General features: G+C 45.2%; 1 protein-coding gene across 1 annotated transcript in view; it reads right to left on the bottom strand.

Moving 5' to 3' along the window:
* The window catches only part of CDH4 (cadherin 4), a 436,070-nt gene that overhangs the window by 5,178 nt on the left and 411,564 nt on the right, over nucleotides 1-19,328 (bottom strand). Inside the window, 5 exon segments of the mRNA XM_025895228.1 lie at nucleotides 2,787-3,020; nucleotides 4,081-4,314; nucleotides 8,510-8,652; nucleotides 12,030-12,283; nucleotides 17,695-17,880. Coding sequence (XP_025751013.1) covers nucleotides 2,787-3,020; nucleotides 4,081-4,314; nucleotides 8,510-8,652; nucleotides 12,030-12,283; nucleotides 17,695-17,880 — 1,051 coding nt within the window.

The following is a 19,328-nucleotide window of genomic DNA, read 5'->3' as shown; positions in this document are numbered from 1 at the left end:
GCTGAGAGCAGACCCTGGGAATAGGGCTGGGCAGCCCAGCCTGCAGCCCCTCCATGGGAGGAGGTGGTTAGGAGTTCTTCCTCCCAGCACCAAAGTGTTTATGCCCAACAGGAATTCAGTGAAGTGAGAGGAAAAGGACCGGGCAGCTCATTACTGCCATTGTGTGCCAACTGGCTGCCATCCCTGCCTGCCAGCCAACAGAATTGTTTCCAGATAGTTCAGCATTTCTTTAAGGCTTATCCCACATCTATTCAAGATAGAAAAAAAGAAAAGGAAAGAAAATGTAACTCTTATCTGCAGTATAAAACCTCAGCTATTTAGCAGACTATTGAAGTCCCTTTCTCGTTGTTCCTTTTCAGGTCTCTCACAACAAGATACCTGACTGGTCCACAAAGACAATATTATAATGGCTACCGAGGTTTATCTTTTTATTTCTTTTTTTTTTTTTTTTAAATGATACTTTTTTCATGCACTTGTGGAAAAAACTGTGCCATTAACGCCTTTACAGCTACCTTGGAAAAAAAAAAAAAGACCTTCAGAGTGTCAATGGTGGATGTAGTGCACTCTCCTTCCTTTTATTCACTCTGCAGAATGGGAAGTGCTATTACTGCTGTTAGACCCATTTTCACTCTGCATGTAGTTTTCCTTGAAATCTATTGTCTTCACCTTTCACAATTTTTTACTGCATTGCTCTTCTAAATGTGTTATTTGTGCAGCTAATACATCAGGTAGCAAGAAGAAGAAAAAAAACCTCTTTGAGTAAAGGTAAAGGCAGAAGCTTCCTTCACAGGAGCAATCTTGGATCTGTCCCCTTGCTGCTTCTTCCTTTTAAAGTCATCAAACTTTGACCTGCTGACTCTAAAATGGACAAATAGCACAAAAAAATCCCACATCTGCCTTTTTCTAGGCTATTGTTTAGAGGTCATGATACGACACAGATAGAAAGGAGGCAAAACACTGGGAGGATGTAACAGTAAAACTGCTCATTGCAAATTACATTTTTCATCACTGATACAGTGCTTTGCAGCTCTTGAAGATAAAAAAAAAGTCAATTAGAATTACAATGAATGTAAAAATAAGCTTTTGTAATAAAAACCGTAATTTAAAATGGGATAATGTATCTGAAAATGGAAAGAGGAATCTCTTAAATCAAATGTCCTTCAGCTGAAGTTAATTTCAGTCAATAGGATTTTCAACTGTTTTAAATCGTATTTTAGCACTGGATTTATACAAGAGCAGCAAAAAGAAGACCTGTGTTTAATCACTTCTGCAGCTCCAGTGCAAACTTAAGCACACTCCCCAGTGTACTGAAGGTGGTGGGGCTGATGAACACTATGTCTTCATCTGGGTGTGAATTCACCACAAAACCCCCTTTGCTGAAGGGAGCTGCCAAAGCATTTTTCTACTGGGACCCCACACCCAATGAAGGACAGGAATTGCCCATCATGGCTGGGCACGGGGATGCTTCCACGGGCTTGGCTGGGCTGGGTGAGGAGTGGGGTCTGCACAAACCCCCTGTTTCTTGCTCACTCTCCAGCCTGATCCAGTAGATCAATTACAAACCAATACATTCCCCTCACCAGCCCAGGAGGGTGGATGTTTGCCCAGGGATGACCCATTCTCCTCATGTACCACACCATGTCCCCGTTAGGTGACATTTGTAGCATACGTTGCTCTGTCTGCTCTCTGTTTAAACACATTGGGGGGAAATATTAAATGTGATTTAGTACCATAACTCCTATTAGCTTTAATGAGAGTCTCATGGATTCATCCTGTGTTTCTTGATGAATATTTACCTCATTGTACATTTCAGCTCTTGTTTTTATCTATTCCTACTGTGCCAACTGCTGCTTGATGTTATAATGATATCATTTTTATTTTTAAGTGTGTGCACACATGGCTATTGGTAATGCTCAGGACAAACAGCATTGCTGGGTAAAAGGGATAGTTTTGCCTCAAGCAAAGGGATGGCCACCCCTTCTCTGTGATCCAGCCCCAGCCTTCCATTGCTCCTGACAAACTGGGGATTCTTCCTCTAAAAACACTCACAATCCTCCAAGATTGACCAATCTGAAGTAATTTTACAGGCAATGGGAATACCTATTGTTGTTCTTTTCCTTGGAACAACCAGAAAACCACAGTCCCTCTGCAAGTGACTAGCCAGACTCTCATAACCAGTGACAACCAGTATATCCATAGCCAGCCAGGGACCTGAGAGCTATGGGGGTGTCTGCAACAGGATTTTAGAAGAGTGCATCACCTTTTCCTGTAAAATGTGGAGAATCCTATCACACTCACTACCTACAAGTTGCTGTCAGGTATAATGAGTTTTTAAAGCTACTCTAAGTCTTGAAAGACAAGTCTGATGCAGGCAGAGCTCATTTTGCTGATGCTGCAGTGAAGGAGGTTCGAATGCAGATGTGTGAACCAATCCCACAGCCCAAAGCCCCTGGATCTGTCCTCTGCACAGAGCTTCAAAAATACCAGCCCATAGGAACAGGACAACAGGCAACAGGATGGGAAACAAGAAGGAGGGTAGATTTAGAGTAGGTATTAGGAAGAAATTCTTTACTGTGAGGGTGTGAGGTAGTAGCACAGGTTGCCCAGAGAATCTGTGCCCACACCATCCCTGGAAATGTTCAAGGCCAGGTTGGATGAGGCTTGGAGCAACCTGGTCTAGTGGAAGGTGCCCCTGCTCATGGTAGGGGGTTGGAACGAGACGATCTTTAAGGTGCCTTCCAACCCAAACCATTCAGTGATTCCATGCCAGCCCCTGTGGCACTTACTCAGTAAGATGATGATGCAGATCAGGATGGCAATGATGGCCCCCGTGCCCAGCCCTGCAGCGGCCACGGCCCCGATGGTGGTGCAGTCGCCGTTCTCGTCGCAGGGACACACCTTCACCTTGATGACAGAGGTGTTGTACAAGGGGGGGTTTCCTGAGTCTGTCACGATGATGGGCACATCATACACACCTGCCTCCAGGTACATGATCCGTAAACTGAGCTGGGCATAATCACCTGGAGACACCAAGAGGGACAGACAGATGACAGACACTGGTAGAGCCTTGCAGCCACACTTGTGCAGGCTCCTCTGCTAGAGCAGAGTCCTGAAGAAGAGGGTCTCAGCAACACACCCAGGTAGGACAGCTTCAGACTTCTGCCCTAACAGTCTGGCCAACAACCAGCCTGTGCTTTGCAAACTACCGTGTGTTTTCACTGCTGCACTAACCTACCTTGGTGCCATTTGCAAATCCAGTTGCCTGTGTTCAAAATGGCATCAAATGCAAATAGTAACACATGGATAATGCTCCCTGAGGCTGGGCTGATCCTGGCCACTGTGCAGGTTCTGTTTTCACCCACCCTCCCACCTCAGGATTTTTGGGAAGCCCATTGCCCATTGATGACACGCTCAGCCAGGTAATCCCACTGTGATACAGGGATTGAGACCTGAGCTGTGAGGGTACAAGTTGTTGCCCCTGGTCTGGCAACAGACCTCAGCAAGAGCAACCAGCTATGAAGCCAAAATCAGCCCATAACTCCATGATATTTTCCATCCTCTGCTGAAACTACCAATAAGCAGAGCAATTAGGGTCATTTGTGGTTGTACGCTGCAATATAAAAATCCTTCACATACTGGTAATCTTCACACTTACCTAGCCCTCCTGGTTCCATGGTAAATTAAAAGGCTGCCTTTATGCAATTATGGTCAGAGAAATGAACATTGATCCTGATTGTGGCTTATGACAATTACACTGGAGGAACATAAGGAAGACTGATAATAGCTTTTTTCCCCTTGGCCATTATGGATGATTTATACTCTGTTCACCACTGATAACTGTTCATAATTATGAACTGCATTAAAAAAAGCCAAGTGCCAAGGCTCTTAGAGTTATGCTGCAGGTCTGATACAAATCATTCCTGATTAACTATCTTGTCTATAATGTCAGCCATAATGCGCTTTAAAAAACAAAAATCGGATAAAAAAAAAAAACTAGCAAAGTTTGGAAGTTGGAAACCGCACGTGGCCTCATTAGTGAACGAGAGCCCAAATGTCCTCAGGATTGCCTGCCCCATTTACCATTCAGCCGTGTTATGGTCCAGTTCTTCCTCACCGCAGATGGCACACTTGGCAGCTCGAAGACGAAGGGCCCGACGTTTGGATCGATGTCAGCGTCCGCGGCTGTGATGTTGATGACATTCAGGTTTGGCTTTTCACAGATCTGTGCCTCCTTTGGCAGGAGCTCGGGAGCGTTGTCGTTGATGTCAATTAGGTAGATCTGCAGAGTGCCAGTGCCGCTGGCGGGGGGGATACCTGCACGGGGGAGGCAGAGCCAAACACGGACCCGTGGCCATCACTCGGGAAGCAGTGGGATCAACAACACCACGGACCAGCCCCCTCTCTGCCTTCCCATTTCAATAAACCAGGCTATTCACCTTCCCTCCTTGGACCTTATTAGGGACATACTGCACTTTCATGGTCCCTTGCTTTATGAAGTATTATTAAAACTTCCCCAAGCCTCCTAATGTTGTTTTTCATTCCCGCAGAAAGTGGAGGTTGAGTCCTGCAGATCTGGAGCCTACAGCAATGTCCTTAGTCAAACTAAAATTACAAGCAGGTGATGCCAAGCTGCTCCTGCAAATCTTGGTAATGGCTGTTTTGAAGAAGAAAAAACATTAGAAAGATAGCTGACGAGAGGAAGAAGAGGGCTTGGAGGGGAAAAAAACCTCAAGTAGTATAAACTTTTGGTCAGCATTTACTGTAGCAGCTGCTGGCCAGTTACAGATTTGCAGACCATTACACTGCTTCAAAGAAAGCCCAGCATGTTCCACATCCAGCTCCAGCTTTAGTGGTGAAAGGTCCTTGTTGGCAGCCTACAGTAAGACTCAACCACCAGCGAACACGTTGGGTGATGCCACTGACCCCCACAGCAGCTGATGTCCCAATATACAGTTCTCTACATCTTTTCCAACCAGCAGGGATTCTGCAGCACAGCAGTCCTGGTCCTCCAGCCCCTTCTTGACGGAGAGCCAAATTTGTCTGACTAACGACCACTTAAACAAAGTAATACCTGTCCTGGCAGGAGTGAACAGCCTTCCCAGAAAGGGCTCAGTATTTCTCACTTCTCTCCCCACACATTTCTCTGGCAGCTCTGTGTTGGTCTGCTCACTGCCTGCCTCCCTTCTCAGGCAGCGTTGCTTCAGCAATTATTTTTTAAGTATGTATTTTCAGTCCTGGCTTTTCCTCCCAGTGCTAGATACAAAGCTACACAAACCACTTCCCCACCAGAATTCTGCTTCCACAGACTTTCCTTCCTACATTTCTTTCTCCATTTCCCAAGGGAGCCTTGAAAATTCTGAAGGAGCCTTGGAAATGCTTCTTTCATGGTTCCCACATAAGTTTTTCAATCACTGATCTCATCCTTTCATCTAGTAAGCACAGGGGTAGGTGCTTACCCTCCAAAACAATGTCTTTTGATCAGCCTTGAAAGGTTATGGAGGGAGAGACAGACCATCAGGACACTGGGGTTGAACATGAAAACTGACTTTCAGGATGAAGCAAAGTGATTTTAGTGCTTTCACATTACCCAGAATATCTTCTGGGATAAAAGCAAGGCTCCCACTGTAACCTCTGAGACAAACTGAACACAAACCCTCAGTCCTGAAAGGCACTAACTGGCACGTGGCTGAAATAACCTGCAATTGCTGCACATACAAATGCAGTTTTGTTGGGCTATTGAGTATTGTTGGGCTCTGTGTCCTGGTACTTTTGTTTCTTTGTGCTCCTGAGTGCAGTTCTGGGGCAGTTTCAGGAAAAATGAAAAGCAAACAATTTTTTAAATGGCCAAGTGGGACCATGGAACATTTCACATTATTTCAGCTGTCTTATGTGGAGAGAGCAGGGACATAGATAGAGCAGGTACTGATATAAAATGAAGGATCCTTTGATTTTATGCTCGAGAAGAGGACTACCATCACACCCCTCACTCCAGAGGAGAAGCTGGTCTGCTCCCTGAAATTAAGACTGAAATACTAATGACAAAAGAAAGAGGAATAAACAACCTCTACATATACATTTAACTTTTGCATTCTCCTTCACTGCCTTTTTCACAGTGCCAGAGCCCACATTCCCACAGAAAGGTATAAGCCAAGGTTTTCACCTTCAGCTGCAAGCAGGAGTCGTTCCCATCCTGCTTGTGCAAAAATTTCTAAGGAACTTGGGCCACTGTCCCGACAAATCATGGCAGAAATGAAGTAAGCTTGCCTGTGGCTGACCAGCATCTTCCTGTCACTGAGTGCAGAAAAGCAGGAATATGCTCTCAGCCTGTTTTCCTACAGTACTGGGCCCCATGGGTGAATTCCCATGAGGTCCTCTGATACTGAGGAAGGGGCAGGAACCTCCTTCCTTCAGACAGACTCTCTCTCCCCTATTCAGCTTCTTATTTCATGAAATCTGTTGGAATATGACATATTTAAGTTCTGTGAGCTTCACTGTGAGATTGGCTGAAGGGTTCAAACACTGCCAGGCTCCACACTTGTGGAGACACAGTGTGATCCAAGAGACTCTCTCTCCTGGGAAAGCAGGTTAAAACTGTGCTGCCAATTAGGATTCCCCTTTTACCCCCTTGCATTGCAGCCAAGACTTTTTCTAAAGTGAGTATCTTTGCACTGTAACCCAGGGAGAGAAGGAGAACATGTCCAAGGAGTATTTGGCTAAACTTCTTTTTTTCTGTGTACTGAGAAGCAAAAAGAACTTCAAGGAAAGAAGGCACTGCTGCTTCCTCAAGAAAGAAAGAAAAATCCCCACCAAAACCCTTGACTCAAACCCTTTCTTTGATGAGTACGTGATGCTGGAGAACCTGGAACTTGGGAGAAATGTGGAAAGAGTCTATTAGCCTAGATGAAACTTTAGCTGTTATCTGAGCACTCTAGACAGAATTTTAAATAAGGTGTTGCTTTATGTGCATTTTAATGGCTGCAATATACCAGTGATAGATTAATTTTTCAGACTAAAGAGATTTATCTAGGTCCTCACTTTCTGAGCTGCTGAATGATGGATGGATGTGGAGGTGCTGATGCACTGCAGCATCAGCACCGAAGCCAAGGAAAGGGGTTAACTCCACATCACATGGTACTAAGTGCCCAGGATTGGCAAGGTCAGATGGTGAGGATTTGGTTGATGGGTTCAAGCTCTATCATTGCTTTTGTGAACAGCCTTGGCCAACTCATTTGACCTGTTTTACCCCGTGGCTCTTGCAGGTGACCACCACTAGACCAGCTTGAGAATATTTTAGATTTCGCTGCCCTGGCTGCCTTCATGGAGGTGAAGCTTAAGATGGGGCAGGGGGACCAGTCCTACCATTCATGGCACACAGAAGGGGTAAAATGCACTTCTTGGTACAGCTCCTCAGCCCTGAAACTCTTCCAGGAGTTTCCCTTGCCCCTGTGACCTGGGATGCAATGACTGAAGTGATGCGTGGAATCCCAGAGGGAGGAAGTTTTCATTAGCCCTGCAAGCACCACCATATCAGCTCATAGTAGCCATGGCACCTCCAGCCTGAGGGATGACAAGATCTAACACAAACACTGCCCTGAAAGCACCTACAGAGTTCGAGCAGTATACAAAGGTGCTCACAGCCAAAGCCAGACTTAACTGTGCTGCTGAAGGATGGCTCTGGTTTGAGTGAGTGCTCAGCACCCTGCAGCAGGAAGGTGAGGGCGGGAGAGGGGAAGGAAGGCCACATTTAGGTACTGGTAGGTAGTGGTTAGCAGAATTTAACAGCTTCTCCTAAATAGAATTAGGAGGAGAAATACAGGGCAGCAGCAATGGGCTGCTTGCCTTGAGTGAGACCAGTGCTGAGGTCCTTAGTGCTAATTTGACCAAAAAGCACTGAGTGATCTTAATGAGTAGAGAAGAGCAAGCTTTAACAGGACTTCTCCAAGAGAGAAGACACTGACTGGCCTCAGTGGCTCTCGTGATAAAGCACACCAGCACCCAGATGCTCTGATGGTGGTTGCACATTTCAGGAATGGTAGTGGCAAGAAAGTGATCAGCTCCGATGACAGACAGACAGACAGACAGACAGTTCAACCGGTGGGCTTATTTTTAATACCCTCCTGCCATCCCCCTGCAATTATTTCTGGTTTCCTGATGGAGGGCTTCCTGAACGCTCTGATCAGTGCCTCTGGGACGATTACCAGGACTGGCGTGCTCGGCAGCCCTGGCAGTGCACATCCCTTTGATATTTTTTTTTAAGTTCAGGCTACACCGCTACACTGAACTCCCCAAATCGATTTTCCATTTGTCCTCCCTTTCCCTTAATAACACTCTCCGTATACTGTGCACATTTAATTTACTCCAGCAATTTCCCGTCCCACTTTCACATTTTTGACCATAAAAACCTGGGAAAAAGATAACTTATACTGACAACTCTGTCAGGGCATCATTTCTCTTAATGCATCACATTAGAGTCTTATTGAAGCATGAACAATGTGAAGCCTGGGCTCACCGTTGTCAGCCGCCAAGAATGTGGCCTCGTAGACATTATTCTTAATGTAGTCTGACTCTCGATCAAGGACAGCAGCAGTAGTGATCTGACCATTTGTGGCATTAATGTTCAGCCAGTTTGCAGGATCTGACAGCTTAGAGTATCTACAGAGAAAGGAAATAAATACATGGCAGTCTTTTCACTGACATACCCTTAATATTGCTCGAGATAACGGTTTTTCTGGACTCCTGACCTGTGATTCGAAGGACCTTTGGATAACTGGTTTTGTTGACAAACACAATGCTTAATTGAGTATATGGGTTTTGACCTTTGCAATTATTCAATTTCTTTCGTTTTAAAGGTTTTCCTTTCCACTGTGTGCCACTTACATGCCAGCTTCTGCTGCCAGGAGTGGCCATAGCCTGAGGTCTCTGCAGCCAAGGAGAAATGGGGTCTGCAATGACCATTGCATTTGTATGCCTCAATCAGAGGATGGATTCCTGTGCTCTCCTTCTCCTGATCTTGCCCTTCCTAAAATAGGTATTGCTTTAAAGTCAAGGATGTTCCTGTTTTCTGCCTATGAACAACAGTTTGGGAATACCACACTGGAAGAATGCCAGCTTTCAGGCCACTCTTTTGTATCAGAATTGCATCCTCATCAGCAATTGCCTTGGGGACACTAATCAGACCTCACAGCTGCACTGAGATGTGGACTCAAGGGTGAAGCAACTTCAGGCCTGCTCTCCTGCAACATTTTTATATGTTCCTGAAATAGCAGGAAGATGATCGCATGCATGTGGGAGGTTTGAAGAGAGCAGCAACAAGGAATTCCCTTGGCAGTCCTCAGTTATCCCCAGGGCTGGAGGGACTAGTTGCCTCCCAACTACTCAGTCAACTCACAGCCCATATCTGTTCATGCCCTACGGAGCCAGCTTTGACCATGGTTTGTTTTGGGCAAACTTTTTCCGTGTTCTCCAGATCAATGTGTTCTGTTCATCTTTCTCCCTTGTTTTCTTGCTTTATTCATTGCTCTTGATTTCTGCCTCTCAGTTTTGTGCAGTTTGAACTGAGATGGACCATTACTATCCAACTGGAAGCTAATAAATGGCTGAACTATAAATGACTGAAATAAGCAAACAAAAGCTGAGCTTGTTTCATGGCTAACTCAGACCTGCTGATAGTTTTATATAATTTTTTTGTAGTTAGATATGCAGGTGAGAGCACTAGCAGCTTCTGGTGAATATCCCTTTCCAGAAATGGGCTGTTTGAAGCAGAAATTCATAGGGAAACTTGAGCTGCATCAATCCATGTGAGCAGGAAAGCAACACCCAGCTGCACAAGCCCCTGCCAAAGGAAAGAATTACATTTTATGGAGCTAGACTCTTTGGGATGTTTTCATTTCATTTTAATACCACTGCTGTGAGGCTCCTGTCCTTTTTCTGCTAAATGACCAGGGATCCAGTTTCAAAGCTGACTTTGTGAATGTATCTGTGGCTAATGAGGATAACTTGAGGTGTGACAGTGGCCATGCCAAGCTGTGCCTCACTGGAGATGCTCCTGCTTCCTTATCTTCTATTTGTAAAAACTCTATTTCATCAAAGACTATTTAGAGAGAGACTGAAAATTGTAAGCAAGGCTCTAGCAGCTGGATCAGCTCTGCAGAGTGCTTATCATGGATCTGTATAGGCTTAGTATTTTGGGTATATTTTTTCCTAACTCACCAATGCCAAATGTGAAGTAAAAAATAAAATATCCTTTGCATAGCTCACAAAGACAGGACCCCAAAAATGCCCCACTGCTTCTTGCAAAGCCTGGGCATTGGTTGCCCTGATGCAACAGGAGAGAGATTGTATTGGGTTCAGAAATTAAGTGCTGGTGAATACACAAAATGTGTGTCCTGGAAGCCCTAGGAAAGAAACAATTCAAGTAACTGGCTGTTCTTATTCCCAGAAAGTCCTACAAGACCCTACACATGCGATGACAGGAACGGCAGGTGCTCGTTTGGATTACAGATCACCCACCTCCACCTGAGAGGGAGCACTCAATCAGAAATGAGCTGCTCTCTCCTCTGAAAACCAGCCTTGGTACAGACATCAGGGAAATAAGGACCCTTCAAAGGCCAATATTTCAAAAAGAACCTAAGAAAAATGGGCTTGTTAGTTCGGATGGTCTCTCTCCTCCAAAGTAACAATACTTGTCTAAAGACAACAAGATGAGGCAGTGAATAAACTATCATTTCCTAGACCAGACAGCTCTGTGCCAGGTGAAATATTTCAAACTGTTCCTGACACAAAATGTCACAACTGATGTAAGTTTAAGTGGCCTCAGCTGTGGTCACATCGTCTACTCAGGTTTTGCTAAAAATACTGCAGTCCTTACAGGCTGGGAGTAAAAAAGAAACAAATTTCTATGGATGTAGAAGTATCCAAAAGCAGGAAATGCCATTTCCCATCTGCACAGACAGACCTGAAATAATTGTGAAAGTGTCACAAGGACTCTTATTTTCACACACACTTTTCTGCCAATTATTTCCCAGTGGGAAGGCGTGTCAGTCTCACTCGTGGATTCAGTCCCCTGTCTGCCCAGGTGGGGCAAAACAGAGTGAGTGACACCCTCCTGGTCACAGCACAGACTAAAAGTGCTCTTCAAATGCTTAGATCTGACTTTTACAAAGCTAAAATTTCGCCAGCTAAATCCCTTTCATAGGGAAAGCAGCTAAGGAGGAGGTTGTGTTTGGCAGCTTGTCTGAAGAGAAATGGAAGGTCAGAACAAATTGCACTTACTGAGAGCAGGGAAGGGCTGCTGGGGAACTTTAGTGAGACACAGACCAAGTGCCAACGGCTTGTGAATGGGTGTTTGACTGCTCAGGCAATACTCAACTATATGACACCTTAAAAGCCTGCCCAGCAGCTGTTTGTAACCTCGCCAGCCTTGCACTGAACCGGGCTGACAGCTCTTCTCCCGCTGCACTTTTAAGCCAGGCTGAACCTAAATCCTCTGAAAGCAACACAAGGCATGATTAAAAATCCCAGCCATTCCCTTCGAAAATCCAGGCCTAGCTCTTTCTGTGCCTCAGTTTCCCCACCTGAAAAACAGAAATAACAAAGCTGCCTTTTTCTAAACCTCTGTGTTTATGAAGTGCACAAACAACACAGGTCAGAGCATCCCGGGCAAGGCAGAGATAAAGGGTACAGTGCAGTCCTGACCTCTGTAACAAGTCAGGAACCTCTTGTTATCAACTGCTTCATTTGAAGGTGTGATCTGCCCTATGGCAAGCCAGCAACATGGGATCCAATTCTGTCTGCCCTCCCAGACCCAGCTGCTCAGAGTCTGGCTTATCTGGAGCGGGAAGGATTGTGAGTTTACAGGCTTGCAGGATACTCTGGAAGCATCCGACTGCAGGTGCCAGTCCCTGCCAGGCATTTCATTCATATCACATCAGTTAGTTTGGAAATTAGCTTTCAGCTGCTTGGCTCCCCAGACTTCTGCAGCTGAACCCCCCCACCTGTACAGGAGTGCCCTGGGCTGCCTGGTGTCCCACCTTACTGCCTGCTGCATGAAGCGATCGGGATCCACCGCTGAAAATGTTGTCAGGACTGTTCCTGTTGGCACCCCTTCCTCCAGCCTGATTAACTTGTGGTTCGTTGGGAAATACGGTGCTTCGTTGACATCTGTGACTGAAATGGTGACTCCTGCTGTCGACTGGAAGGACATCTGGATGCCACTGGCCAGGGGAGCTTGGTTTGATACCATCACTGTCAGCATGAAAGCTCTGTTCATCTCGTAATCGACTGCCTAAAACAAACAAACAAGCAAGTATAGAGCCAAGCAGAGAACGAATTCTACCTTCTGGCTGAAAGCTGCAACATTAGAAGGCAGATATCAAAGTTGTTGCCTCATCTTGTTTCTCCCTGAGCTCAGTTCTTTTGAAGGTGCAAATCCAGACCAGTTTCAATCCAGTGCAGAATTTGGCCTTCCAGTGTTTGAAGGGTCAAAAATAAAACAAAATCCACAAAGGAAAAATTTCAAACAGCAGGGAGGATTTGCCCTGTTTTTCGTTCCAATGCTAAGTGGTTTCCAAAAGAGAACCTTCCTGTGAGAGTGGAGCATCAAATGAACAAAACCACCCAGGGCTGCTCTCATGCAACAGGTGGAGCCTGTTAAGAGGGATGGGACAGGTACTTAGCAGTGCTATTAGCACTGAAAACTGCTGACTTTGTAACTAGGATGGTCTATGCGGACCCATGAGCCTGAAGGGTCTTTATTTTCTCTCTTAAATGAGTTTACAAGCAACGGTGGAGCTGCCAGGAACAACGCCTGGCCTGGTTAAGCAGGTGGTCCTTCCAGTGGGATCTCTGGTCCTCCTGCAAGGCACCTCCTTATCCCCCGAGGTTTCCTGCACACTCCTACAGCTGGGTATTGCTGCTGGGAGGTCACAGATCTCTTCTCAGCAGGCACATGAGGAGGATGTGTCTCGGGAGCCAGACGAGTGAAAAGCCTTTGCTGGCATGACTGACTGAACCCAGTATAATAATAATAATTTCTAAACCATCCCACTAATTATTACGAGGGAAGTTGCTAATCATCTGCCAGGGAGGCTTGAGTTATGCAGGATCACACCTCTGCTTGTTAAAAAACGCTTTGCCGTGATTTATAAATTTAGAAGCATAACAACTCTCCCTAATACCTTCTCCAGCGCTGAGTCTGCAAAGCAAACACTCAGGGTGTAAAACACCACTGACTTCGGCAGGGCTGGGCTCATTTACATCAGCAAGATCTGGCTGCCATGTCCTGTTTAATACCCAGTGTTGTCAGGAGAGAAATCAAATCACAGGAGGCTACACGAGAGAAACAAATTTCAGGGGCAAGAGGTAAAACAGCGGAATCTCTATTCGATTGAAGTGCAAATGTTCCCATTGCTAAATGATTTCCTGACAGGCAGGGCCAACATTTAATAAATAAAAGGAAGCATAAAGATTCCCAGTACACCCACCCTTGCTGACTCACAGACTTGTACCGCATTCAAAAATGATGCATTGTAAAAGTTCCCAGTTAAACACTGTTCAAGGCCTTGAAACAATTTGACTAATGTGTTTCCTCAATTTCTTTTCACAACCCTCAAATTTATACTCCTACAATATTAATTCTCTCTCTTTTTTTTTATACTGGCCTGTTTGCTAACCTGCCCACAGCCAGTCTGCACCTCCTTCCCCACAGGGGCTCAGAGGGAGCAAGGGGGCTGAGATCAGCAGCTCCATGGGGAATGATGTGGGAAACTCCAAGCTGCTGATGCTCAGAACAACACTGACCACACACACCTCTGCTAGGATGTGGCCTGATACAACATAGTGGTTTTTTCCTCCCCAAAATGTAGAGCTGTTTACTCAGATTCTTCCTCTCTCTTCTGGGAGCAACAAACCCGGGGCTGCAGAAAAGCCATGCAGGGAGCAGGGTTGCACTGGGATCACCCATCCCATCCAGGAGCCATAAGTGTCACGTGCTGGCACATGATGGTACAGTGTCCACCACACTTCAGTCTGCAAGACAGAGCTGGTCAGACTCCATCTCTTCTGTGCCCATCTGAGTCCTATTTCACGCAGTTTTGTTGAAAAAAAAAAAAAGTAAAATCAAGGTCCTGTGCTGTCCTGGCAGCATTTGTGCTATTGACTCCTGTGGGACAGCAGCCCCTTGAGGCAGACATAGTCCAGCCCTAAGGCAGAAGTTCTTTCACACCATAATAAAAAATTTCTACCAGAACAGTTCTTATTTCTGCTCCCTAAAACTGCCTCCCTCTGAGGATAATAGGACACAGGGCACCCTGTGTTCTTCACAGCTCTCTAATCCCTTCTGCCTCCCTGCATCTCACTGATAAAAGCTGCATATTGTACACTCAACGTGGCTTTAGGGACATGGTGCACTTGGCATTGCTAGGTTAACAGTTGGACTTGATGATCTTAAAAGTATTTTCCAACTAAAATGATTCTCTGATTCTATGACAACAGGATCCTGAAAAAGCCCACAGGGTCGCTGCATTTGGGACAAGGACCTGGACACTTGGGACAGTGTTGGAGTGTTGCCTGCTTTTTACTTTCATGTCCAAGAAGCACTTGACACGAAATTAAAAAGCAGCACTTTTGCAGATACCCCTTGTTGGATGTTTGTTACGGCACAAGCGGCTGTGAAATATCCCCCTGGAGATGCTGCACATCCTCCTCCTTCACGAGCATCTCCGACCTGGATGCAGCAGCGGGATACCAAGGGCTTACCACGTGTCCTCCTTTTCTCAAGGTACTTTTAACTGAAGTGAACAAATTTGCCTGATGTTGTAGTTGAGGCAAATAATAACTGAAGCTTCGGCAGCATCTCCATTAGAAATTCACAGCTCTGATCCATGCAGAGTTTATAATAACATTTTACTTAGCTGGCTGCCACAGGGCAGCCACTGCTGCTCTGGGAGATTGTCTTCAGACTCTGTGGTGTCTCATCTGAGTGGGAAGTTTCTCTCTCCCCTTGATCAAGGTTTTCTTTGAAGATTATGGTCTTGCACAGTTATAGAAATGGTTTGGAAAGGCGAGAACAGAAAAGGGAAATGTTATACTTTTGGTGATCAGATTGGAGCTGCAGATGGGGTTTTGCTGAGGGTAGCTGCCATATGGCCCCCATGAGCATCATCTGAACTCCAAAGGGCTTTTTGGTTTGGAAACATTTCTGGCTCTCCATTTCAGGCCCCCAAATTCTAGTGAAGTGGTGGGATTCCTCACAGAACACCCTTCTCTGCTCTGTTGCTGTGACTGCTGTGGCCCAGACACAAGCCCCTTTGCTTGCAGCAGCAAGTAGTTACATGTAAGCAGCTTTAAAGAGCCACATTAAAATCCAGCCATGTAGGGTCTGTAAATAAATGGTTCATCACTTGACTTAATTTTTTACCTGTGTTTTCAACCTACATCAGTAATCAAACCAGCAAGACACTGCTCCTACACTGCGAAGAACAAGCTCTGACTGGCCACCCAGGCTGACGTGCGTACATCACCCAGATCTTTAAGCATATTCACTTATTAATAGAGAACAAAATATTTCAAAGAAGAGGGTGGAATCCTAAGAGTCTTCCCTTCTTCACCATGAAAATTTAATCACAAGCAATTTCGCTCATTCTCCTTGCTGAAAATACACCAAAAAGCCTCCTGGCTTGACAGGGGTAGGAAACTCTGGGTGCCCAGGAGGATCAGGTGAGGTGAGATAGTGAAGACATCCAGTGCAATTTCAAGCTCTGAGCTCAACTTGACAAGATGGGATTTTCATGTGGTTCTCTGCATTGTGATCTCTGTGGGTTACACAGCAGTGGAAAGTCAACACCAGCATCAGTGGTGTCTTGACAAATCTGCCCAGTGTTTTGCCTGCAAGTCCTGAATAAGGGATGGTTCATTATGCACAAGTCCTTGTGCAGCAGTGATGATCATGCAAATCCCCTGTTGTTCACTTTGAGGTGCCTTCAAACTGAAGTCCTGACACTTTGCTATATTAAAAATAAGGGGTCCTCCTCTGTTTGCAATGAAAACATTGGCATTTTGATTTCAGACTGGCTGCTGATGTCAATGGAAGCTAAATTCTAGCATTTTACTTTATTGAGTATTTTCTGTTTAAGCAGAACATATAGAGATATGGATATGTGTACACTTAAACACATATATGCACCCACATACATATCTAGAGCTACTGCTAAGCTTGAAGAGGTTTTGTAATGTTGTACCAGGTAAGGCTGTCAACCATCATTACAGAGCAATAAAGAGTGATAAATAAAAGGACCCTGCCGAAATACCATCTGGCAGGTAAGATGATGTCTCCCTTGAAGTTTCAGTAAAGCAACATCTGCAGACACACACACACATAGCCTAAGGGTCAGACAACAGGACAGGCTCACAAGCTCACACATTCCTACCAGTGTAACCTCACTGGCATTTCACTGATGTCATTTTTCCTAATACCCAAACTGTGCACATTAGGAATGACTGCAACTTGTTTAGCTAATAAGAGGGAAGCAGAGCTCTTTTTTCAACAAAGAGCTATTCTTAAATCACATTGCTCTTTAAACATTAGCACTTCATCCTAAGTTTCTGATTAAAACTTTTTGTTAGAGAAGGCCAGACTTATCAGAAGATGCTGGTTTTATCCATCACAGTGGGTATTATCCTTCCCAGGTGCAGTGCACGGTGTTGTGCAGCTCCTACATATCACAACAGCCTATGTGTGATGTCTTTGCTTTTTTCTGTAGTTAGAGGGAGCATCCACAGGCATCTTATCTGGGAAGGGCTTCAGTGAATGCTGAAGGGATCCAGTGATGTTCTGGCTGTGTGTAATGACTGCAGAAACACTCCCTGGCCTCAGAAACCGAAAGAGAAGCAAATGCTCAAGTGAAGATAAAGTCATGTTCTTTGGAGGCAGGGAAGGAAACACAATTTGATACTTGCTGCAGATACCTTGAGGCTTCCAGCTCTTGTAGGAAATGGAGGGAAGAAGGGATGGTGGATATTTACAGCCTTATTTCTCAGAGTTTTTAGACAAGATCCTCTGCTGATCTAACCTAGGGGGTGGCTTTCACCTGAGTGGAGCTATCCTGAGCTGAGGGTTTGTCCCACACTGTGTGTTTATCACTTAACACTAGGAAAAGGAAAACTTCTCTAAATTTTTTCCTTCCAAGCAACTCAGTCAGAGGGAAAATCTCCTTTCCTTCTGTTACCAGAAAACTCACTCCTCCTGATATCTCCCCTGCACTCCCTGCTTTCACAGAGGATCACTTGACTGAGCCCTGCAGTGAAACACTACCCCTGATTCACAGCAAACCAGGGCTTTTCTGGCTCAAGAAGGGCAAGGCTGCACAGCCCAAGTCTGTTCCCTCTTACAGTGCTCAAAGAGCTAAGCAGTAGCAGGAGGTGGAAGTCAGGCTTGGGTGTTGGGAGGACCCTTCAGCATGTGAGGCTTTTTGAAAGCTCATGGTGGGCTGGGCTGAGGTGGGAAACCCAGAACCAGGGCCATATGCTTGAAGTGAGACTATTCAGGACTCCTGCACAGAGAGATGAGAAACAACAGATCCAAGCACTTATCCTTCCAGGTAGAAAAGGTATGAAATAACTTCAGGTGCCTGGCAATGCCTGTAGCCTTAAGTAGCTGAAAGGATGATAAACATGGATTTGCTTTGGCTTCCCCCTTACCTTCACCACAGTCACCATGCCCTCGTTGGTGACGGGGTCTGTCCGGATGGTGAAGTGGCCGGAGGGGTCCCCGCTGATGATGCGGTAGATGGCATTCCAGTTGGGGGAGTGAGGCTGGTCCCGGTCCATCACTGTCAGATTTGCCACCACAACCTCCACTCTGTTCTCAGGAACCTCTCCTGAATACTGCAAATAAAAGACAGGAGTGGTCACAGTGGGAGCTTTCTGTCCATCCTTGTGGCTACCTCCCTTCTCCCCTACGTCACCAGGCTGACTGGAAAACCTGTCCCATGGAGAGGACTGTGGGGTTATAGGTAACGAGCAACACATCTCTTTCCCACATCCCTTTTTTCTGGTCTTCCTATTTTTTTTTTTAACTGTGAATACTTTCCCGAACCCTTCAAAATCTAGTTTCACCTCTCAGCCCTGCTATCACACAGTCACTGCACAGCAAATGCTCCAAGGAAGGAAACAAAAAAGTGTTCTTGATATGCTTGTTCAGTTATAGCAACGAGAGAGTTAATTGTCAACAGCAGGGGAAAATGGCAGACTAAAATGTCTAAATTTTTTAGGATGACTATGTCCCTTTATCCCAAGGTATTTTGCCTCACTCAGATTTCAGTGATGGCATTTTATTGCTTCTTCAGTGATTTTACTTCATTTTCCTTCTTTCTTGCCTTTGATTTGATTTTGTCTCATTATTTGAAGTGTTTCTTGTGATTTTGCCACAGCCTTTCCTGGTGCTTAATTCTCTCATTTAGCACTGATTTTTATGGAGCATGTCCTGTTCAAGCATATCCTGATACATTAGCTGCATTCTTTCCTGCTTTCCAGTCCCTGATTTATCACATGGCTGATCAGGGATCCTGGCCTGTGAATACTTCCAGTGTTTGGGGCTCAAAAGCTGCCAGTAAGACACATTCCCAAATTTTCAACTGTCCTCATCTCTCAGCATTGCCTTTTAGCAGCACTTGCAAATCAACACTCTGATTGGCATATGGTAAATTAAACACTGGGGAAATGCTGGGAGCGGCTGGCTCGGAGTCTGTAACCAAAATCCTGGCCCCAAACTGCAGGAGCAGAGCACTTCTAAAATCTGGCCTTTGGTGTGCACAAATGCCAGGTTGTGTAAATGATAATAAATCATTCCTTTGTTAGCACAAGAGTCTGTTTCCCCTGTAACCCATCTCCATCCATTGGCATCTTCCACTTACGGATGCCTATATTTAGTATATATTATTTCACCACTGACAGGAAAAATATTTAATCTGCCTTATGCTAATGTAAATTTAAATTTGCCCTTTAGTGGTATCCTGGATGGCATCTTGCCCTCTTTTCTATTATGCACCTGTCCTAAACAAGTTTTCATTAGTGAATGCAGATGGCATCTCTTTCCAGCCATGCCGAGTGGTGGGGAAGAACAGTGGGAAGCTGCAGGATAATTCTAATTCCAGTACCCGCTACAGCTCTTCTTTTCTCTTTATTTCCCATGATTTCACTTGTTCTTTACCCATTCTCTTGCCCAGTTTGGAGTCTCTGCGGCACACAGCTTAAGCACAGGAAATATATGGAAATTTATCAAAAGCCTCTTGAAACATCCATTAGATTATGTCATATGTACATTCTATTATCAA

The sequence above is a fragment of the Manacus vitellinus genome, unplaced genomic scaffold (genome assembly GCF_001715985.3).
Source record: "Manacus vitellinus isolate BGI_N305 unplaced genomic scaffold, ASM171598v3 scaffold_26_pilon, whole genome shotgun sequence".
NCBI classification, from domain to species: Eukaryota; Metazoa; Chordata; class Aves; order Passeriformes; family Pipridae; genus Manacus; species Manacus vitellinus.
Note: the sequence above shows the minus strand (reverse complement) of the source record. Positions and strands in the feature narration are given on the sequence as shown.